Source organism: Sciurus vulgaris (genome assembly GCF_902686455.1).
Source record: "Sciurus vulgaris genome assembly, chromosome: 2".
Lineage (NCBI taxonomy): Eukaryota > Metazoa > Chordata > Mammalia > Rodentia > Sciuridae > Sciurus > Sciurus vulgaris.
In genome coordinates, this window is record NC_136462.1 from 119,029,013 (window position 1) to 119,053,565 (window position 24,553).

At 34.6% G+C, this 24,553-nt stretch overlaps 1 protein-coding gene across 1 annotated transcript in view; it reads left to right on the forward strand.

Annotated features, from left to right (window-relative positions):
• ARIH1 (ariadne RBR E3 ubiquitin protein ligase 1) overlaps positions 1 to 24,553 on the forward strand; it is a 115,805-nt gene that overhangs the window by 49,070 nt on the left and 42,182 nt on the right. Inside the window, exon 3 of the mRNA XM_079122785.1 lies at positions 21,828 to 21,972. Within this exon, the coding sequence (XP_078978911.1) occupies positions 21,828 to 21,972 (145 nt within the window). The remainder of the gene's footprint in view (positions 1 to 21,827; positions 21,973 to 24,553) is intronic.

A 24,553-nucleotide genomic window follows, 5' to 3' on the forward strand; every position in this document is an offset into this window, starting at 1 on the left:
GGAATGGTGAGAGGGTGTGTTGAAATCAGCCACTGTTATCATACTGCTATCTATATGAGGCTTCAATTTAAGTAGTGTCTCTTTTATGTAATTAGTTGCATCCATATTCAGGGCATAAATATTATTGTTATACCTTCTTGTTGGGTTTTTCCCTTTACTAATATAAAGTGACCATCTCTGTCTCTTTCTGCTTAATTTTAGTTTGACATCTGCTTTGTTGGATATGACAGTAACTACTTCTGCTTGTTTTTGGGCTCCATTTGCATGGTATATCAATTTCTTTCTTTTCACTTTCAGCCGGTGGCTGTCTTTGCCTGTAGCGTCTCCTGCAAACAGCCTATAGTTGGGTCTTGTTTTTTAATCTGTTCTGCTAACCTGCGTCTTTTAATTGAAGAGTTGAGACCATTTACATTCAGTGTTGAGAGTTGTTTATTAGTTCATGCTATCTTGATTTATTTAGCATTTTAATTTGATCCTGTTTCTTATTTGCTTAGCTACTCTTCAAAGAGATTTGTTCATTTATGAATTTGGGTTAACCCTTTTTAAAAAATTTCTTCTGTGTGAGGGATTTTTTAAGTTCTGTAGAGCTGCTTTAGTAGTCATCAGTTCCTTTAGTTTCTGCTTATCTTGGAAGGGTTTTCTTTCATCTTTGATTTCGAAGGATACCTTTGCTGGATAAGCAGTCTTGACTGACAGTTGTTTTCTTTCAGGACTTGGAACACAACATGCCAAGCCCTGTTGGCTTTTAGAGTTTGTGCTAAGAAATCAGAAGTGATTTCTGATTGGCTTGCCTCTAAATTTTTTGTAATGTGTTTCTCTAAGACTTCTAAAATTCTATCCTTGTTCTGTATGTTAGGCATTTAAGTTATAATGTATTGTGGAGAGGTTCTTTTTTGATCTTATCTATTTAGGGTTCTGAATTCCTCCTGTATCTGGCTGTCCCATCTCATTCTGATGGTTTGAAACTTTTTCTGTTGTTATTTCCCTGAAGGGGTTATCCATTCCAGTAGCCTACCTCTCCCACCCATTCTCAGTTCCAGTGATTCTTAAATTTGGTCTCTTAGTGTTGTCCCAGAATTCTTATATATTCTGATCATGGCTACTTATTTTCTTTCATGTTGTCTGAATATTCAAGGCTGGCCACTTTGTCTTCCAGCTGTGAGATTGTCTTCAACATGGTGTACTCTATTAAGGAGAATTTCAGCTGAACATTTTATTTGATTTATTGTGTCTTTCATTTCCAAGATTTCTGTTTGGTTCTTTTTCGGTATCCATTTCCTTATTGGATTTTTCATTTTTATCCTGTACTGTCTCTTTTATTCATTCAGTTGTTGTTCTGTGTTCTCTTGGAATTCATTGGTCATTGTATAATGATTCTTTTGAATTTTTCATGTGATATTTCATCTACTTCAATTTTTTTGGGTTAGTTACTGGTGGATTATGGGCTTTAAGAGGTGTTGTGTAATCTTGTTTTTTCACATTTCTTGTATTTTCCTGTATTGAGTTTTATGAATATTTTGGGAGGGATTTTTCTTCCACCCTTATGTATGGGCATTTTTAGGGCACAGTGTTTATTTGTCAAAGTGTCCTAGAGTGATCTAAATTTAGATCTCCCTTGTAGTTGTGGTATTCAGAGCCTTTGTGCTAATTTTCTCTTTTTGCTGTAGTCATTTCTCCTTGGGGCTTGGTCATTAGCTTGGAATTTTGTCTTCTCTATTCTTCACGTTAAAGTATAGCTGAAGCTTGAGTGTCATTAATATGTGTGTGGAGCAATGTGCTACTGTATTTTGGTTTAGTTCAGCAGCACTGTCTCTACCCTGTGAACTTGTATTGTCCCTGTAAGTTCCCAGCACCTCATGGAAAGGGGAAAACAAACAATAGCAACAACTAATGCAGACAATATACAGCATTAAATAAATAACCTGATTCCTACTATGACATCTACAATGATTTTAAGCCACAAAAAACAGAAATGGTAGGGTCAGCAATTACTAACAGCAGAAACAATAAGATCAGTAACCATAAACTAGATCTTAAATTGAAGCAAACAGAGGTCAATTATGTCATCCACCACAGTAATAACTGCGACAACATTAATGATGGGGTGGGATTACATAAACCAATTAGTTCTAAAAGGTGTTAGAAATGTAGTTGAGAGATAAGAAAATGTGGGCTGGGGATATAGCTCAGTTGGTAGAGTGCTTGCCTTGCAAGCACAAGGCCCTGGGTTCAATCCCCAGTACCGCAAAAAAAAAAAAAAAAAAAAAAAAAAAAAAAAAAAAAAAAAAAAAAAAAAAAAAAAAAAAAAAAAGAGAGAGAGAGATAAGAAAATGTGATAAGAAGATAGAGAAGAATTTGCAATTTCAAAACGTGAACAGAGAATGAAGAAGAGATGCAGGTGATGAAGGAGGAGAAAACAGAAATAAAGGGGGAGAGAGAACAATAAAGTTTAGATGTTAGCAGAAGAAAAGAGAGAAAGGGAAACCAGAGAAATAAATGAAAGCAATACAAAGCAAAATGTAAAATACACAAATCCAAACCAAATAACTCTCAAAAGACAAAGTAAGGAAAAATAACTACATTTAATAAATGCGAAGAATGAGAAAAAAAGGAACAAATATGTATGTGTGTCCATGAACCCATCAGCACAACAAGAACATGCACACACACAAGATTCTTAATGAAAAGTGAAGGAATCATTTTTCAAATGTGATCAAAATGTGAGGAGAATGTATGGGGCCACTGTCTTTGTTTTCATTTCTTTTGAGAGCAAGAGCAAGGGCTGGGAGTTGTTAACCCCTTCCTGTTTTTGTGTTGCCCCCTGCGCCACCAGTTGGAGTGACCTAAGACTAAAGCTGGTTGAAATAAGCCTCAGCTGCCTTTCTCACTAGTGTGAGGTAGGATGCAATAGAAGTACTGAGTTTTGCCTCCACAGACCAGATCAATGCATAGGGTGAATACTGCTGCAGAATCTGAAGTTAGTAATGTTTCTTAATTTGGGTGTCATTTCCTTTCAGGTTTATTTATGACATCTCTGTTAGGCAAAGGAGGGTTTTTTTGGGGGGAGGGGGTCCACGTTGTGTACAGTGCCAGCATTCCCACAAGGTTTAAAGGAAGGCACACCTTACACGACAACTTGAACACCCAATCATCATGCTTATGAACCAAAAAGGAGTTTTCTTTGTTATATTTGAAACTCCTTTAGGGGGCTAGTTAGCTCAGAATTTGCCTTATATTAATATATTTAATCTAAACACATTCTGAATTTTATCCTATAACAGTGCTGAAAGCATTTTTCAATTAAATATTGTGCTTAAACCTGGTAAGTATGAATTAAAAGGTAAGAGGCTTTTGGGAAACTTCTGTAAGTTGTGCACTATTTTTTCTTTTACCTTGTGATTTCAGTTTTTGTGTTTCTGAAGAAAACTGTACCTCAATGTATATTTGAATATTTAAGTAATGTCTTGAAATGCTAGAAGCATATAGTTCAGTGACAAAACACTTGCATATGTAAGGCCCTGGTTTTGATTCCAGCTATGCAATATCTTTTTCTCATCCACTAATTTTCATATTGTATTTTGTATTGTTTCACAGTAGCATTGCCACAGTTTTTAAAAGCTTTTGATACTTAAAAAAAAAAAAGTGCAGTCTTCCTGGGTTATTTGGCCTTAGGTATATCTCTTGTAAACAACATGTAGGTGATTAAAAAGGGGGCGGGGAGAAGAACTAGGGCTGGGGATATAGCTCAGTGGTAGTGTGTTTGCTTATTGCCCTGGATTCACTCCCTAGTACCATGCCCCCCCCCCCCCCCCCCAGTAAAGAAACAAAAAAACAAACAATCTATAAGTGTACGTTTTCATAGCTGAGATTAATAATACATCAATGTTTTATGCTAAAGTTATCTATTTTACTACCATTTTAAGTTGTACTTTATCAGGTTTTCTACTTAAAACTATAAGTTTATAACTATTTATAGTATTCATATTCATCCCCTGCATAAGACAAAAAAAACTAGTATGTTTTTCTCCTCTGTCCTTCCTTCTTCACCTTTCAGTATGGTAAATTGATGATAATTTAATTTTCATTTATGTTAAGGGTTTTTATTATCTATGTATCAAGCCCTGTCCCCCCACCACCAGCCAGTTTATTTCTTGCATCCCATTGTTTTTTTTCCCCAAATTTACCTTTTTCCATCTTTTAGAATATATCTCAAATTAAGTCCAATTTTATATGTTGTAAACTTAGAGTGCTATAAGACAAATTCCTAATGTTCTGAAATAGATTATAGTGTTTTTAGTTGTGAGTTTTGAAGATATAACCATTTGGGCCCTTTTTAATCTGAGGACTCATGTTTTTAGTTTTGAAAAATTCTTATTTTCTTCAGTGTGTTTTTCCTCCATTCTTGATACTTTTTGAAATTGTTAGTCACTTGCAACTTCTTTTTTTCAAAATACTACATCTGTACCTGTCATCTTTGTATTTTGTAGTGTTAAAGTTCCTCATATTTATTTTTTAATTCATTCACTTTCCTTCATACATTCTCTTTAACCATCTTGAATTATTTCAGCAATATCCAAGATACTCTGTTAACCTTATTCTTGGTTTGTGGGAGCAGTTTATTTTCTTTGTATATTAATTTGTTCCTTTTGTTATATTAACTAGTCAATGCCAAAATAATTAAAACTAAATAATGAAAGCACAAATGAGAGAAGTGCTTGAAGAGATGCAGTGAAATATATAGTCTTAAGTTATAAGAGAATGAAGAAAAAGTAGAACCAATCCTTTGAAACAAGAGGTTAAAAAATAAGCTCAAAGAAGTAGATTTAGGTATTTAAGATAAAAGCAAACATTAATGAAGTAGAGAATAAAAAAAAGACACATTAAACAGAGAGATCTTTGAAATGGATTTTAAAAGGGGATGCATTAAGAGGATAACAAGAAAAAACACAGACTAGGAGAAAATATTCACAAGACATATCCACACATCCCTTAAAGGACTGTTACACAAAATATACAAAGAACTCTTGAAACTGACCAGTAACAAGACAGACAATCTGTTTAAACAAAAAGATCTTAACAGATACCTCATCTAAGGAAAAAAATGCAGATGGCAAGTAAACAGAAGGTACTTCACTTTTGTCATTATGCAAATGCAAATTAAAACAATGAGATACCACTACCCACCTATTATAATGGCAGAAACCCAAAACACTGCCAATACCATATGCAGGTGAGAATGTGGAACAACAGGAACTTTAATTCCTTGCTGGTGGGAATGCAGAATATCACAATCACTTTGGAAGACTGTGGCAGTTTATCATAAAACAAAATGTGCTGGTACCATACCATCCAGTAGTTGTGCTCCTTGGTGTTTTCCCAAATGAGTTGAAAAGTTCAGTCCACACACAAACCTGTACATGGACATTTAAAGAAGTTGAATTAATTGCCAAAATATGGAAACAACCACGATGTCCTTCAATAGGTGAATGGATGAGTAAACTATGGTATACATTTAGAAATGGAATGTTAATCAGTGCTAAAAAGAAATGAGCTATCAAGCAATTAAAAATAAATGGATAGATCAGAAATGCATGTTAAACTAAGTGAAGTCAGTCTGAAATGACTGTGTACTGTATGATTCCAACTATATGACATTTTTTAAATACCAAAACTGGAGACGGGAGAAGGAACAGTGGTTTCTAGAAGTTAAGGGAGAGAGAGAGAGATGAGCAGTTGGAGTGAAGATGTTTTTTAGGGCAGTTAAACTATTTCTGTAATAGTGAATGTATGTCCTTACACTTTTCTCAAACTCATAGAACATGGAACACCAAATATGAACCCTAATGTAAACTGTGGATTTTAAGTGATAATATTATTTCAGTGTAGGTTCATCAGTTTACCATTATGTTGTCTGGTAGCAGAGGAGGTTATATCTGTGTGTTTGGTGGGGGAGGGTACAAGTATCATTGGAAATAAGGCATAATTAAAAATAGGAAAGATGTTTCAGAATTATAAATGAATATGGTGTTCTAGTTTTACAAATACATTTGAAAGCTTGGAAACAACCAAGATTGTCTCCCAAGAATTAGAAAAGTAGAGTAAACTAATAACCACAGAAAATATAGTGAATGTAGTAAAAGATCCCTCTATTCCTCCACACCAAACATTAGGTGATTTTATAAGAAAGTTTTAATTAACCTTAAAGTAATTGCCAGTTCCCATTGAAAATTACCTTAAGACATAAAAAAGATAGAATTATCACTTATTTATTGTTAGTCATTTGGTATAACCCTGGTTCCAAAATTTGACAAAGACAGCATGAGAAAACAATATTATGAGCATATTGAATTTATAAATAAAATAACACCTGCTTTAAATGAATTAATGGTCTGGTAGAATTTCTCCTAGGAAAAAAAGATTAGATCATTGTTGGTGGGGAGGTTTATCTTTGGCATTTATTACATTAACCAGATTAATGAAGAGAAATCAAAAGTAATAATAATAAATGCCAGTTACACAATTAATAAAATTGTACATTTGCAATACATGATTTAGTAAAAACAAAATTGTTAACAAACTGAAAAATTAGTTTCAACTTGATAATTGAAACTTGATAATCTACACTGAAGTTATATTAGCTTTGAAACATTAGAAGCATTATAGATCATTTAAGCCCAGGAGTTCAAGGCCAACCTGGGCAGTATGGTAAGACCCGATCTTAAAAGACGACAACAGCAGCAGCAGCAACAACAAAACCAAACAAGGATAATGGCTGATGCCACAGCATTTTGTGTGTATTGGAAATTCTGATATATAAAACATGGACAATTAAGTTACATGAAATGAGAAAGGAAGAAAAATTGTGTGTAAATAATATAATTATCTGTGTAGGAAACCCAAGAGAATCAACCTAAACAAAACAGAACAAAAAAGTGTCCAGGTCCACCCCTCTTTATACCTTCCTCTCTTAGTCCCCTCAGAAAATGAAAAGAAACATGGACTTGTGAGTAGGCTTAACTTTGGTGAAATTGTTACAGGGTTGGGGACTTCCAGGAAACTAACACAATGCAGAGTCCCCCTTCAAACACTGATTCTTGTAATCAAGTCAAAGATTTCAAACATGTTGCTTAGAGTAATAGGCATGAATTTATTAGAAGGGATGGAAAGGTAAAAAGGGAATACTCTGAAGGGAGAAAATGTGTCTTCTCAGAGAGGAGTGTGCCTTTCTCCCCTCCAGTTTTTTTTTTTTTTTTAAGGCCCCAGGAAAGTCCAGAGAGTCCTACCCAGGTTCATGTCTTGACTTTTCACTGACAGCAGAGGACATCAGACTCATTGTCATGACCATTTTGGGACAATTTGGCCCATACTAACTGGTTCTAATTGGAACCTGTTTTTACAGATTTTATGGTTAGGGAGAATTATCCTTATCTTCCTGAATTCTGGGTTCTGGTCTTTGTAAGGGTCACAAAAGTCTCTCCCTTCAAGGTAACTCGTGTTCCTCTTAGTAACATTATTTTGGACCTATTTCTGCTGCAAATAAGAGGTAGTTTGCTGAGGAATGTGACATGTCCTGTCAACTTAAGCAAGCAGGGCTGCAAGTAAATTGCTTATTGGAAGAGAAACGTGGAGGGTCAGCATGGTGGGCCCATTTTATAATATTATTCCCTTAACCTCATGTTCCCACCACTCACATCTCTCTGTCCCCTGCTAACACCATTGCTTGAAAATAGAAATGAAAATTTCTTGTTGGATAATCCTGTAACTCTTCAGGATACCAGGAAACATAGGAAAAAGATAAACAATATGGCCATTGTATTGCATAGTATCTTTTCAAATTTTGCTTCCTATTTGGCAATACTGGATTTATTCAAGTATCATCAGTCTGCACTTCAGACAAATTTATCCAGACCCTAAGAACAAATGTGATTTATTCTTTTGAAAAATAAATTCTAGGTGAAGGGGAGGAGCTGGTGGAAAAAGTACAATTTTAACTTAATGGTCTTTTCTATCTGTTAATAGCAGCTTTCAGACCTTTGCCATTTTCTTTCTTTTTTAGATTTATGCTTTTTTTTTTTTTTAAACTTTGAATAGTAATTGCCCTTCTGTTTTGTCAGTTAAATTAAAAATTTCCCCTTAAGTGTTTTTCTTCTCATGCTTACCCAGATGAAGCAAAAACAAAGCAAAGCAGAGAATCAGAACTGCAGCAAAAAATATACCTGTTAAACCTATTGTCCTGTTTTTTTCTGGGATATTGCTTCTGTTGTTTTATCTGTTGTATTTTAAACCTTTTCTGTTGCTGTTTTATCAGAGTTAGGTATAAAATAATTTTAAAAGGTTAAGTGACGTTAATGATAGAATTTACTGTACTTGGTGGTGGCTTGCATCTGTAAACTCTGTAGAGATTGGGCAGGAGGATTTCTTGAGCCAGGAGTTTGAGGCCAACCTGGGTGATATAGTGAGTTCCTCCCCATCATCCCCCCACCCTTTCCCACAAAATTGAGAATCAGATGTGAAGGCTGCATCCCAGTGCCCAAATCACAATGTCAAACTGTCTTTTAGTGGGGGCACTGGTGTTATTGCCGTAGGGTACAGGCATCACAGCTCATATTGGTATTGTGTATGTGACATCAAGATGAGAACTTTTGGTCTTAGAGCCTCTGAAAGCTGGTTATCTCCTTACTGTTTCAGAATAAATTCCTCATTGAAACTTCAGTTACAAAGTTTTGATCTCTTGGTCTCCCTGTTCCTGCTATTTCTGAGTCTTCTTAACAGATAGTTGGGTAAAGTGAGTTGTCCTCCTTCTCCTTTTTTTTTTTTTTTTTTTTTTTTAATGCAAGGCTCTTAAAAACCCAGGTTCTGTCTACCTTTCTGGCATCTTCTTTTTATTTCTGTATTATTTCTTTTCTCATACTTTAGTGGTAGTACCAAACTTCTAAGGTGGTCACAAAGTTAAATTTTGTGCTGCCTCAACATTTAATATACTTTTTTTTTTGGACATCAGAGGGCTGTGTGTAACTGTGTGTAGGCTCTTACCTGTACAGCTGTAGGGAGCATGTTTGAAATTGTACTGTTATTGATTGGCCCAGACCTGATTTGCCTTCTTTATTATCCTTTTTTTAATTGTCTTTTTTTTTTTTTTTTGGTACCAGGGATTGAACTCAGGAGCCCTTGACCACTGAGCCACATCCCCAGCCCTGTTTTGTATTTTATTTAAAGACAGGGTCTCACTGAGTTGCTTAGGGCCTCACTGTTGTTGAGGCTGGCGATCCTCCTGTCTCAGCCTCCCGAGGTGCTGGGATTACAGGTGTGCGCTACCATGCCCAGCTTTGTAATTGTCTTTTAAAACCCAGCCTAAGCATTATTTCTAAGAGCTTTTCTTATTTCTCAAAGCATTTAATCACTACCTCTATTGTACCTTATTGTATATTTGATTTTACCACTTTATTGAGGTTCTTTGTGCAAAAACTGTTTAATTATCTTGTATTCCTACATATAACATTATTCCTCAAATACAGTGTCTAAAATTTTAATTGAAATAACCTTTTTCATTTCTGCAATAGAATTTTATTGAAATTGTGACACTATAAATCAAATTTTATTTGATGGGGTTTAGAAACAATACACCAAAAATGGAAATGGTTTATAATTCGAAACAAATTTTAAAATTGTTTCTTCTATACCTCAGATTTTTTTATAAGTCTACTTTGGTAAATTTTTAAATATAAGTAATTTTAGTTGATAGTGTATAAGTTGAGTATTAATGAGTTAAGTTGGTATATTTATGGCAAGGTGAAATAACAGTTGGTTAAAACATAGTACTTTTAATGGCTAGATAGGATCAAAGAATTCTAAAGAATGGTTTCAGTCTTTCCTGAACTGTGTTGAAAATGGCTTTCCACTTTTCATTACTGAGCATTACTACTACCCATTTAATAAATAGCACTTGTAAGTGGTTATGATAATGTTGTGGGAAACATTCTGGTTGAGAAGCCGCAAGCAGCACTTGGAGAGGAACAGAACTTTCACGCTGGTGGGCCCAGAGGAAAACAAAACTCCAAATTCTGAGCCCTGATCCACAGTTCTTATAACATTTATATGTTATTTGGTGTCATCCATCCCATTCTATCATTGGGGCTCTTTTCCTCTTAAAAATATTCCTAATCTGCTCTGCTGAAGGCCTTTTGCAAGTTCTCTTAACATAAAGCATGCTTATAGAAACAGATGGGAAGAAATGGCTCTTTTCACAGGTGTCTTACTTTTCAAGAGGGAGTAGCCAGACTCCTAGGGCAGTTATTTACAATTCAAAAGGTAATTAACCCATGGTTAATTAGGTTTCCTGGAGAAAGGCTGAGAGAGGGGATGGGAACTGACCCCTTCCACAGTTGTTGGTTTCTTACCATAACATTTTTATAATTTCATTTCACAACCAGGTCCGGTTTTGCCATCACAATAACATGGAGATTTTCTTAATTATCCTAGGAATATATTGTTTCATAAATAACTTCTGGGATGTGAAAGTGAATTTGGTTTTTCAGAAACCATTTATGATGTTTGTTCTTTTTTAATACAGTGATGTTTATTCTGTTTAAATAATTTGCGTACTGGGAAGTGCAGTTTATGGAAAGAGGCAAATGTACTATCACATGGTAGTGTAGTAGTTGAGAGCATGGAATCTCTCCTCTGCCATTGATAGATATATGAACTTGGAGCAGTTTTCTCCCTTAGTTACCTTGTTTGAAGTGATTTTTCTTAAATTTTTGTTGTTCGTAGTCTCCTTGATATCTTAATAGTTCATAAATTCCCCCCCCCCCCCATACGCACACCCATGATATTGGGGATTGAGCCCAGGGGTGTTCTATCACTGAACTACATCCATACTTTTTACTTTTTGAGACAGGGTTTCACCAAGTTGCTAAGGCTTGAATTTGTGATCTCCTGTCTGAACCTTTCAATTTGCTGGGATTAAGGCATGCACCACCACATTGGGCTCAGTAGTTAATAATTTCAAGAATTTTAAAAATATCAGCTCTGTTTAACACCTCGAGAAGAGGTTGGGTGATGAGAAGATACACATAATAATGTTTCCAGTTTCTACCCCTATGGAGCTTACAGTTTTATGGGAGTATACAAAAAAATCATTTCTGGCTTACTATCTCTGTTGTACCTTAGAAAAAGGAAAAATATTTATTGATGGGGTCATATTTTGTTGGACTGGGAGAGAGGAGGATATTAATACTTGGACATGTCAGGATCAGAAAACAGAATGAAGTGAATTCTATATGTGGAACATTAACAAGATTTGTGGCTATAGTACATGAAAATAGAAGTGAAGTGGTTGGAAATATTTAATAGGAAGCACAGCCTGCTGAATTGTAAACAAATTAATTTGGATGTTTTCTCTATTGGGAAGTTCTCGAAGGATGTGGTAAAAGGAAAATATTGTCCTGAGTTAGGATAGAAATAAGTTTGACAACAGAGAAGTGTAAGATATGTAAAAGTGGGGTTTTAATTGAGAAAAAGATATAGGACACTCAGGGAAACTTAGTAATTTGGGCCCATTGAAGATTTGATACCATTTGACTGTGTGTCATTTGGGTGACCTAGAAAACCTGAAGCCTTGAACTTGGGTGATGATGGTTTCAGCTGTTTATGTTCTCAGGCACTTGACAGCAGAAGGCCAACATAAATTTTTCTGGAGAGAGAAAAATAAGTTCTTAAACTACTTCCTCAAAAATTTTTTTCTAATTAAAACACACCAACCTGAGACTTTTGAGATATTGGAATTGTCAGATCTAGACTAAAATGAGTATGCTATCACCAGGGAACAGGAAAGTATGAGCTGTCATTTAGATGTGTGTGTATGGGGGTGGCAATTTCTATAAACTAAAAAAAAATTAGTAAATTAGTTTAACAGCTTAATGGACAAAGCTAAAGAAAGTTTAGCATGTTAGAAGAAAATGTAATGGCTGTGATTTTTTTGAGATTAATAAGCATCTCCATCACGTTCTGTGGTGGACACATGGAATCCCAGCATCTCAGGAGACTGAGGCAGGAGGATCATAAGTTTGAGACCAGCCACAGCAACTTAGTGAGACCCTGTCTCAAAAAAGGACTAGGGATATAGATAAGTGGTAACATGCCGCTGGGTTCAATACCCTGTACAAGGGGAAAAAAATAAAAAAAAAAAAAAATGTTATTTAACCTAGGATATCGCTCAGTGGTAAAGCATCCTTGGGTTCAGTACCCTCCCCCAAAAACATCTGATTCAGGAAGTCTGACAGTTCCCATGCAAAATGAATGCCTATTCCATCGATTCTAAGTTGTACAGTTTTTCATATTTTAACGTGTCTGAAATCTGAATGCATTTTTGATTGATGGCATTTTACAACCCATCGAAATAAAAATTTCAGTATGAAAGCATTTTAGATTTAATGAAATATGGTAAGAAGAAATCTACATATAAACCTGCAAAATCAGCAGCAAAAATAAAATTTTGAAAGTAAAAGGACATACTAAAAGTTACTTTCAAAGATTGAAGGTATAATATATATTATTGTAGAGAGTAGCTGACTTCTCAAAAGTGAAAGTTATTAAGATGACACCTTAGTGGGTTGAAGGAAAATAAACTGCAACCTACAACACTGTTATATTTATAGACGAGTACTGTGTTTACATAATATGCACTTGACCCTTGAACAACCATTACATTTAAAATTATACGCAAATTTTTGTTCGTTTTGGGAGATTTGAGACAATTTGGGAAATAGAATTGAACCACATGACTTAGAATTACCAAAAAATTAAGAAAAATGCAAATCATGAATGCATAAAATATAGGTAGATAATAGTCCATCATTTGCTACCATGAAATAGACACAAACATATTATTAAAAAGTTAAATATTATCAGAAAATACACAAACACTGTTTTAATCAGATTTCTTCACTGGTGTGACAAAAGGCCTGACAAGAACAATTATTTTGAGACTCACAGTTTCAGAGGTCTTAGTCCAAAGACAGCTGGCTGTAGGTGAGACTGAATGTCATGGTAGAAGAAAGTGGCTCAGGAATCACATCAGGAAGCAGGGTGGGGAGGGTGGCTGTCTCAACACTCCACTCACCAGATACAAAATATACTCCAAAGTCATGCCCCTACTATACTCCAAAGTCATGCCCCTACTGACCCACCTCTTCTAGCCACACCCTACCTGCCTTCAGTTACCACTCAGTTAATCCTTATCAGGGAATTAATTCACTGCTTGGGTTAAGGCTCAAACCCAATCATTACACCTTCTAAACCTTTTTTTTTTTTTTTTTTTTTTTTTTTGGTACTGGGGATTGAACCCAGAGGAGGCGGTTTATCACTGTGCCACATCCCCAGTCCTTTTAATTTTTTATTTTGAAACAGGGTCTTTCTAAATTGCCGAAGTTGGCCTCAGCCTTGCTGTCCTGCCTCAGGCATGCGCCAGCCACCTGGCATAGCGAGCACCTCTAAGCTTTCTTGCATTGTCTCACATATGAACTTTTGGGGGACACCTCACATCCAAACCATAATAAACACAGACTATCCATGGTACCATTTCTAGTCATAAGAAATATAAACAATCTAAAGGTGCAACATTAAATCATAATTGTGTAAAATTAACTCTAGTGCCTCTTCTACTAGGGTAATAATTTCATAGTCATTTCCTTTTGCTATTGTGGTGAGCTCAGTGTCTGCTAAAGGCCCTGTGATGCTAATCTTTGTATAAGCAGTTGTCTTTCATAGTAAATTGTGGGGGCTGGGATTGTAGCTCGGTGGCAGAGCACTTGCCTAGCATGTACGAGCCACTAGGTTGGATTCTTAGCACTACATACAAATAAAGTTTCATCAACAACTAATAAAATTATTTTAAAAAAAGTAAGTTTCAAATGGCAGTAAAATGTGATCTCATGATTATTGTGTTTTTCACCATATATGCTACACATAGCATACAAAATATGTGTTAATTGACTTTATCATCTAGGATTCTAGTCAATATTTGGCTCTTAATAAAATTTTGAGGGAGTTGAAAGTACTGTGCAAGTGTTGGGGTTATGACTGAGGTAGAGTGCTTATCTACCAGGCAGAAGGCCCTAGCACTGGAAAAAATGAAAATTACATGCAGGTATTGGTTAGCACTCCTAAATCCTCTATCAGTGTTAAATGGTTGTGTCTTTTTTAAGCTCGTGTTTTGTTCTGTCTGTGTTGACTAAAGTTTTAATTACATATTATTGTTATTAAAGCAACTGTTTGGTTCTTGTGGTGGGCCATGTGGAATGTAGCCTTTTATATTTAGAGTGAACATTATTAACCTTAAATGCGTACATAAGGAAAATAGTGTGGTATTCATCTTAAAAATCCCAATAATGTGTAGATGTCTGCAGATAGAAAAAGAATCAACAAAATAAATACAGAGAAAATACAAGGAAAGAAATGTAAAACACCAGAATTTAATAAAACAAAACATACAGTGTAAAAGATCAAGAAGCCAAAAGGTGTGGTGGTGGGTTTTTTTTTTTTTTTTTTTTAAGGGAAAAAAAACAAACGAACTATGTATTATAGATGATTTTAAATTGTAGATTAAATTAATAGCTTAGAAATATGCTATTTTTCAAAACTGACATAGGAAATCTGTATGGTACTGTAATGATAAAGAGGTGTAAACCATAATTAGAATTTTTCTGTGAAGCAAAGTCCAGATGGATGTACTGTATAGTTCTACCAATATATATTTTTAAATTTTTATTGGATTCTTTTAGTTACACATGACACTGGAGTCAATCTTTGATAAAATTGTACATGTATGGAATATATCTTGTTCTCCTTAGGGCCCCAGACTTGTGAATGTACAGGATGGTGGGGTGCACTGTGATATATTCATATATATATATACATATGAAAGTGATATCAGAGTCTTCCTACTGTCTTCCTTATACCTAGGAAATTAAGGGGCCCTTCCCTTCATTCTCCTTTGTCTAATCCTCTGACCCCCCCCCCCCCCACACACACACACACACATTGTGGGTCAGTTTCCACATATCAGAGAAAACATTCACCCTTTGGTTTTTGGGGATTGGCTTATTTCACTTAGCATGATAGTCTCTGGATCCATCAATTTACCAGCAAATGTCACAAATTTTTTTTTTTTTTAATGGCTGACTAAAATTCCATTATGTATATACACCACAGTTTCTTTATCCATTCATCTCTTGATGGGCAACTAGGTTGGCATCATAACTTAGCTATGATGAATTGTTTGCTATAAATATTGATGGGGCTCCATCAATGTAGTATGCTGATTTTAAATCCTTTGTATATATACTGAGGAGTAGAATAATTGGGTCAAATGGTGGTTTTATTCCTAGTTTTTTGAGGAATCACCACGCTGCTTTCCAGAGTGGTTGTACCAGTTTGCAGTCCCAATCAGCAGTATGTGAGTGTACACTTTCTTCCACATCTTTACAGCATTTATTGTTACTTGTATTCTTGATAATTTCCTTTCTAACTGGAGTAAGATGAAATCTCAGTGCAGTTTTAATTTGCATTTTTCTAATTGCTAGAGATGTTGAACATTTTTTCATTTATTCGTTGACCATTTGTATTACTTCTCTTGAGAAGTATCTGTTTAATTCCTTTGCTTATATATTGATTGGGTTTATCTTCTAATACTTAATGAGACAGTAACTCCAATCTTACATTCTTTTAAAGAATAAAGAGGTGTCATCCTAGGAATTACATTCATCTGTTTCCCTTTGGTTGATTTACCTTCCTTCTCATTGTGGCTCAGAACCAAAAAGGATATAAAAGATGGTAGAAATTTTCTCAAAAATTATGTAGGAAGGTTTTTTGTATTGCAGCTGAAAATAATAAAAATTAATAGCTTCTTTGTCAAGTACTCTTGATTTTATTCTAGTTTTATTGGGTTGTTTTCTAGATAAATGACTTTAAATATGTAATGGAACTAATAGGAGGATTGAGCTCTGATGACCTAATAGAAGAAAACCTCCTTCATCTGTAAAGTAGCTTAATAATTACATCTTTTGCTTTTCTGTTTTCGTTGAGCAAAAAGGTGCTATAAGGATGATGTTTATAAATGTAAATTTTTAACCTTAGTGGCTTGTAAGAAAAATACTAATGGAAAATAGAACATTAGAATGACACTGATGCCACAGTGACCCACAATTCAAAAAGAAACATTAGCCAGTGGTGTTTCCTATCAACTCTAACTCTCCTCTCTAAAATCAGACATAAGGGCTATAACCATTTCTACATTTAATTTAATTCATATTATTGGATATGTTTCTGTGAAGTAGTAAACTAAAATGAAAAATTAATCTCTGTGTATTTTGGAAAGTTGTCTGATTACATACATGCCAGTTTGCTTAACTGTATTTCTTTCCTCCTCCTTCTTCTTCCTTCTTCCTTCTTTCTTCTTTCTTCTTCTTCCCTTTTTCCTTTTCTTTATTGGTGCTTTGGTATTTTAACCACATGGTACTCTACCACATAGGTATGTCCCCAGCCCCCTTTTTTTATTTTTTCATTTTGAGACATGGTCTTCCTGAGTTATTGCGACTGGCCTTACATTTGAAATCCTCCTGTCTCAGCCTAACTGAATAACTGGGATTACTGGTATGTGCCACCACGGCTGTTGCTTAACTGTATTTCTGTAAACATAATGGAAGCACCCCCGAGAGAAGAGTATTTACAGTATTAAAAAATCAACACACATAAACAGTTCTCTTTTTAGATTGAGAAATAATAATCTTGTCTATTAATAGTTTAATCAAGAGAAATTTAGCTCATGGAATTGGGGGAATAATTTCTTCATGTCCTTCTACCAAGGAAAGGCTGAGCTAAAGGAGAGATCAGATTGCCATTCTGTTGTATGTCCATCCATGTCTGATTGTGCTTTCCCTCCCCTGTAATGGGGATTGAACCCTGGTGTACTTTTTCATTGAACTACATCCCCATCCCAGGCGTTTTAGAGTCAGGGTCTCCCTAAGTTGCCAAAGCCTGCCTCAAATTGGAGATCCTCTTTCCTCAGTCTGTGGAGTTTCTGGCATTCCAGGTGTGTGCCACCAAGTCTGGTTCCATTCTGTTTCTTCAAAAAGGAATGGGTAGGATTGCAGAAAAGTAGAGAGGCAATATCCTAGTATAAGCTCTATAGCTCACTGTTGACTGTTTATCAAAGTTAGTGAAGCAGAGAAAAGCACGTGATAACTCATTAAACAAGGTGCCTGAACTGCAAGTTTTTCACACTGAGTCAGTTCCTTTTCATTTTGGCTTGATTTTCACAACAAATGTACATGAAAACCCGTTACTTAAAGTAACTTAAAATAGTGCCCAGGCAAACATCATGTGGTGACTTAAGAATCCAGTTATATTCTTGGGCATAGTAACCCTAGAAATTCATAATTAGAAGAAAACATCTTCTTCCTCCACTTAAGAAAATGAAAGTGAACATGGGCTCTGAGGTGAGAGATCAAAGATGATCTGATAAAATAACTGAACAGGTGAAAAGGAAGCTGACAGAAGAAGGGAGTAAGCAGTACTTTGGAAGAACTTGAAACCACATGGGTAGCAGCAAGAATTAGAGCAAACTCTAATTCAGAAAATAGAGATTGGGAAGACAGGAAAAGGACAAAGAAGGAATTAGCAAATGGTACATATGGAAGGCAAATGAACAGATGGGGTACAAATCAAGCAGAATTGTAATAATTAAATTGTCATGAAGTAATATCCCGAATGGCATTCCAAAAGAGACAGGTAAGTTCTAAGGATAAACCTTATTAGGACTGGTAAATTTTGAATAAAAAAAAATATCAGAAGAAAAAAATTTGAATTATAAAATGAGGAAAATTATTTTGGCTACCTTAACAACTGGTAACAGGAGAAAATAATAAGGGGAAATGATTTTGGCCAATCGAACATTTAACACATTTGAACATTCGAAGTATGTCTAAACTTGATTGCTTGGGAGCAATAAGTTTAGGAAACAAAAAGCAGTTTTGGGGCTGGCATTGTAGCTTTGTGATAGAGTGCTTTTTAGCATGCTGGAGACTCCCGTGTTCCATCCCTAGCAACATACACAAACACACAAAGCAATTTCCATTTGTTTTCCTTCTTCCCCTTTTCCCTCCCCCGACTTCCTTTCTTTGTTTTTGGTGCCAGGGATTGAACCTAGAGTCTTACATATGCTAAGTATGTGTTCTACCACTGAGCTACACGCCCAGCCTCAACTTTTATTTCTTTTTATAAGAAAACCTATGTAATGTGAAAATAAATAAGGAAAAGTTAAATAAAATTACAATAAACTGGGAAAAGCTCCAGGAATTCCAGCCAAAACTATAGGATTAAGTGGAGGATTGTATAACATATGGGCAATCAATGTATTATTTAAAATTGATAAAATGATAGGTTTAAGAGTAATAAGTTATATAGTCAACTACTAGTAAAACTAAATTAGATTTCAGTATCTTTCTACTCATCATTTGGATCAGGGCCTTGTCAGACCATAAAATAAATACATATCAAAATAAAATTTAAATGTTACATTTCAAAATTTTAAGTGAAACTTTAATAAAAGAAAAACATTTTTGGCCTACTTGGCTCAAGGATATGATTATATTTTTAGCTTCTTGCTCTGTTGACCTAAGCAGTATTTGAAAGTTCTTTGGTAGCTTCTAGAATGGATCAAAAAAGCTGTATACTTTACCTCTCTATACACTGTCTTTAAGAAATATACCTAAAGTTAAGGAATTATCTGAATATGGAAATTTATTATTGCATGGAGTGTTTTTTTTTTTTTTTTTTTTTTTGTGGTGCTGGGGATTGAACCCAGGGCCTTATTATTCTTGCAAGGCAATCACTCTACCCACTGTGCTATATACCTAGCCCCATCTTCATTTACTCTTTAAGAAGAAAATGAGTGCATGTAGTAGGATGCTTCTATGGCTGGGGATGTAGCCCAGTGGTAGAGCTCATGCTACTTAGTATGCATGAGGCCCTGGGTTTAAACCTTAGCGCCCCATACCCCCATGCTTCTGGATACTAGGGCTATAAATAGTAAAATAGTCCCCATGGGGTTTACAATCTAGCAAAATAAATAAATAGCAGTTACAGAGTTATACATTGGTAAGCGCTGCAAAGCCAATATAAAGTACCTAGCCTTAGGATGTAATACAAAGGAATCTTAACCAGATTGGGGTGTGGGGGTTGGTAATGAGCTATCAGAGAAGCCTTGAGAAAGCAAGGTTTAACTGAAACCCAAATGTAGAAATTAGTGTTTCATACTGATGAACCACTCTTTGGTAAATGGTTAGTTATTTGGGTTAAAATGGATGGACTGTCACCTTTACTCCTTATTACACAGAAATAAATTCCAAGTGAATCAGTACTCATAATAGACACATTTAAAAGAAAAATTAAATCATTGATGAATTTTCCAAAAAATCTTGGGGTATTATAGAGGTCTTTTAAAACTGATGTGAAATCCAGGGATTGCTTGATATATTTACCTACATAAAAATTGAAAGTGGTAATTAAACACCCATTAAACATGATTGAAAGGTTAGAAACTGTGAAAAGTAGTCCCTGAGATGTAGGGTTACTTTTCCTGTTTACATTCTGAACTTAAAGGAACTTAAGGAAGTAAGATTTTCACCAAAAAATATGTTCATCTTCACTAAGAAAGAAATAATGCAAGTTTAGGTATTTTCCCCCTTATCAAATGAGCCAAGAGTTTAATATAAGATTGTCTATATGGAACATCTAAATGTCCTTCAGTGTAAGGTTGGTTAATTATATTTTAGTACATACCAAAACTGGAATATTACATAAAAATGAAAAATAACGTGGATACATGTTTATTGACTAAGATGTCTAGGACATGGTTTAGCAAAGAAAGGTTATTAATGTGGGAGTGTGGTGTTATTTTTATAAAACTATACAAGTCTGAGTGACTGTGTATTCATAAAATGCTATCTAGAAAGTTAACCAAATATGAGGTGCCTTTAGTTCTATATAGTCAAATTCTGGACAGAAGTTAGTTCTTTCTTGTGAGCATGAATATTTTTTATAAGACAAGGTATTTAATTGGTTTATGAATTTTTATTTAGTGTTAGTCTCTTCTTTCTGAAATTAGGCATCTTGCTTTCTCACAGATAAAATTTTTTTCTGCTATAGCTGTATTCTGATTATCTGAATTATCGAGGGAGAATTTTATATACTTTGCAACAACTTTATGAGTTTCCCTTTTATAAAGTATTGGCATTTTGATGTGGGGGATTGACCTCAGAGTCATTCAACCACTGAGCCACATCCCCAGCCCTATTTTATATTTTATTTAGAGGCAGCATCTCACAGAATTGCTTAGGGCCTCACTTTTGCTGAGTGTGTCTTTGAACTCTCGATCCTCCTGCCTCATTCTCTTGAGCCACTGGGATTATAGGCATGGGCCTCTGTGCTGGCAAAATATAATTTGTTTCATTGATATATACTGTAGTCAAAGTGTTTATAAAAAGATGTTTAGTAGTCTTAGGAAAGTAATATGACTTCTTTCGATACATTAAATACTTTGACACATGTGAACAAACACCTTTATTTAAAATATTGGAAATCTCTCTTTTTCACTTTTGTGGTGCTAGAGAATTAACCCATAATTGCTATACCACTGAACTACATCCCTACTCTTTATTATTTTCTATTTTGTGACAGAGTCTCACTGAGATGCCAAGGTAGACCTGAAAACTCCCCATCCTCCTGCCTCAGCCTTCTAACCTCATGGGATTATACCACACTGTTTGGAAATCTCCTTTGAGTATTGAATTGTTTTTAACATTGAAAACCTCCTGTATATATAATAAAAAGCATTGTAATTATTGAAACCTTGGGTAAAGCTAAAAAGCGATTGTCCAAATTCTTCATTAATGGTTTGGCTGATTTTATTGATTTACAGTTTGAAGGATTTTTTGTTGTTATCCCTTTAGTATAATATTAACATGTTTAGGGGCCAGGGACTGTGTCTCATCTAGATTCTTGGAAGACATCATGTTAGCTGTTTACCACTGTGTTCTGTCAAGAAATTTGTAGCTTAGTTAAAACTAGAGAGTACTGGGCATAATACACTTGTGATATCTTAAATATGGGACTACTTCTGTATATTTAGGTATATATTTTATGAAAAACTAGTATGTAATCTTTTATATAAAAATGTCAAGATACACCTTTTTGTTTCCTCCTTTCTTCCTTTTCTCAGTAAATTGAAAAAGTGTTTCAAAAGCATATAGAAAGCAAGTCTGTTGTATAGAATGAGACATTATAATTTCATTTTTAAAATGATTTATGAGGTAAGATATGCTTTGTAAGTTGTTTATTTAAAGCTAATGTATTAAAGCTAGTTTAAGTAAAATTAGTAATGAAATTTATTCATTTTATAAAATTGTAGCCTAGTTTTTAAAAAATATCATTACTCTTCATAGATAACACTAGCAATAGCACAACTTTCATCCTTAAAGTTTAGTTGTAGTACTGCTAAAATTCTAATAGCCTAGTAGTATATCCCAGGACTTCAGAAACAAACTTTTTTAAAAAACCAAAGAGCAGCAAAACCCCAACACACACACACACACAAAACCCCTGCCCCTGTTAGATATAATTGTAGTTACACCACTTTCATAGCCTATGAGCAAAAAATTTATGATTTTGGTTCATTTCATTCAGTTGTTTTCCCTATAGGCAATCAAGATTTTGAAGAGCTCTGAGTGTGCTATTGCTGGGCTTTCATCCTTTTTGTTTAAATAATGCAGGTACTTTGATGGAAACCTGGAGAAGCTCTTTGCTGAGTGTCATGTAATTAATCCAAGTAAAAAGTCTCGAACACGCCAGATGAATACAAGGTCATCAGCACAGGATATGCCTTGTCAGATCTGCTACTTGAACTACCCTAACTCGGTGAGTATCTGGTAGTTTAAGGCTAGCGCACTGAACTCTTTATTTCAGAGAGTAAATCACTTTCATTATTTAAACAAAGGAAAATATGGGTGTGGGGGGGTTTGGAGAAGTAACATATAACCAGTAACTTCTCAGTATATTAAGGATAATTGAAAGGAAAAGCAATAATAAGAGCTTGGTTCCCTTTACCCTTAACCCCTTTGTTTCGAACAGCAACAACTTAACCAAGTTGACGTTACGTACCTAAATTTTTCTGGAGTTAACTTTATCACCATGGGGAGAATTGTGTGATATAGAATGAGTAAAACTATTTTTCATCCAAATTTAAATAGATTTAAAACTCTTAAGTTGCTTTTTCTAGAAAAAAAATTTTTTTAGTTGCAGATGGATACAATACCTTTAATTTATTTATATGTGGTGCTGAGGAAACTAGTTCCTCACACCTGCTAGGCAAGTATTCTTCCACTGAGCCACAACCCCAGCCCACACTTGAAGTTGCTTTTTAAATAACCAGAACCTGTATAAAATGTCTGTAATACTATTGCTTGGGAACTTTAGGAATTCTTCATAAGAAAAGATTTTCACTCACATAACTCCATTCTGGTGGAGATTTAAAAATATGGCCAGTGGGGACAGAATTAGAACAGAGAACAAAACTAAATAATAGGTGTTTTTCCTAAGTATGTGTTTTAAAATTTTATTGCATTAAGATGGTTTACTTGGAGCATTTAGTAAGAAATTTTAGTAAGTCTTCCTATGAAGGCATTACTTTTATCAGTAACCATAGGAAAGTTTTTCTTAGGGCATAAATGTTACTTGGAGTTCAGCTTTTAAGATGTTTCAGTATATCTAAAATGTATCTAATATATCTAAGATATTACTTAATTCTATAATAATTGTAACTATCTTGTTGATATTTCTGCATTAATAGGTAAGCACCTCTTTCTAATAATTATTTTATACCAGGTATTTTGCACTGATGTTTTTAACATTGAAGAATTTTCAATGTTAATCTTAGAATTTTAATGAGATCCACTGGAATGGAGCTAATTTTGTCAAATGTATTACAGACTTCAGAAGTTTTTCTAAAACTTATTCTTGGGCTGGGAATAGAGCTCATTGGTAGAGTGCTTGCCTCACATGCTCATGGCCCTGGGTTCAATCCCCAGCACAAACAAAACAAAACAAAACAGAACAAAACAAAACAAAACAAAAACGACAACTTAGAGAAATAGAATCATCAGTGAGTTACAGTAATGTAGAAAGTAAAGGCCTGAACTTAGTTTCTGAATTCTCAAGTTCTGATCATAGTTCTAATACTTCTAGTATTTGACTTTTGGGTAGGTAGCAAGTAAATCATTAATCTAGCTTGGTTTTCATTTTGTTATTGTTCAGATGAGTTGACTTAGATATTCTTTCAAATCTCTTCTGGCCTGAGAATTGTTATCATTTCCCTCTACTTAAACTACAATCTTGAGTATTTATAAAAATAATCAAGTATCAATATTAAAATACATTTAATTCTGTTTTGAACTGTGAATTATCTTTAACAGATTATCTTTGCCAAATGGTATTTATAGAATGCCTACAGTTTGTAGGTTTCTGTGAGGTGAACTAAGATCTGAATAATGTGTCTCAGGTTAGTTTTCCTTAGTTCTTGACATTTTTCCTTCTGATTTATTATAGCTAGTTTCTCCTACATTTGAATCTTAATTCTAATTTGAGTACCGAGACTTGCTGCTTACAGATATCTGTTACAACTTTTTCAGTGCCCTTGATAATATCCAACAAACAAGAACTGATAATCGTCACTGGAAATTCTTATACACTTTTGCTTTGTACCTGTAACTGATGGAAAATTTTGCTATTTATTCATCATGCCAGGCACTGTTCTAAAATTTTGAAACATACCTGTGAATAAATAAGTAACCCCTGTTTTCAAATAATTTATAGGTTAGCTGGGCAGATAAGTAAAATTACATTTGGAAAGAATGGTTAAGTGCTTTAGGAGGGCAAATATAAGATATGATACTATTGGGAACATGTTGGATAGACACCAAATTTAGGGTTTGTTTAGCGTTGTGTTTTTGGTGCTAGGAACTGAACCCAGGGCTTTGCGTATGCTAGTTTTATTCAGTTTTTGATCAGGTAGTATTCTCCACAGAAATTGACATCAAACTAACCTACAAAGGCAAGGTAGTTAAGTGAAGCAGGAAAATGTAGCAGTGCAGAAACGAAGGAAGAGAATATACAAAAGAAAAGCAAATTTAAAATTAATTAGGAGTTTACTGGTGACCTCGGAAAGTTATTTTAAGTAGTTTGGGTAGGATGGGAAGACACTGCGTAATTTGATTCATTGACTTGAAGGTGGAGAAGATAGTAAAAGCAATAAATGTAAATAGTTTTTTCTTTCTTTTTTTAATGGAAATTTGAGTAAGTGGCAGGATAAGATAGCAAAAGCAGCAAATTACTTGGGTTGACAATTAAAGAGTTATGGAAACTGTGCTATTATGAAAAATATAATCATGACAAAACTAGGATTTTTTTCTCCTAATTTTTAGATGAATGTAGAAGGATATTT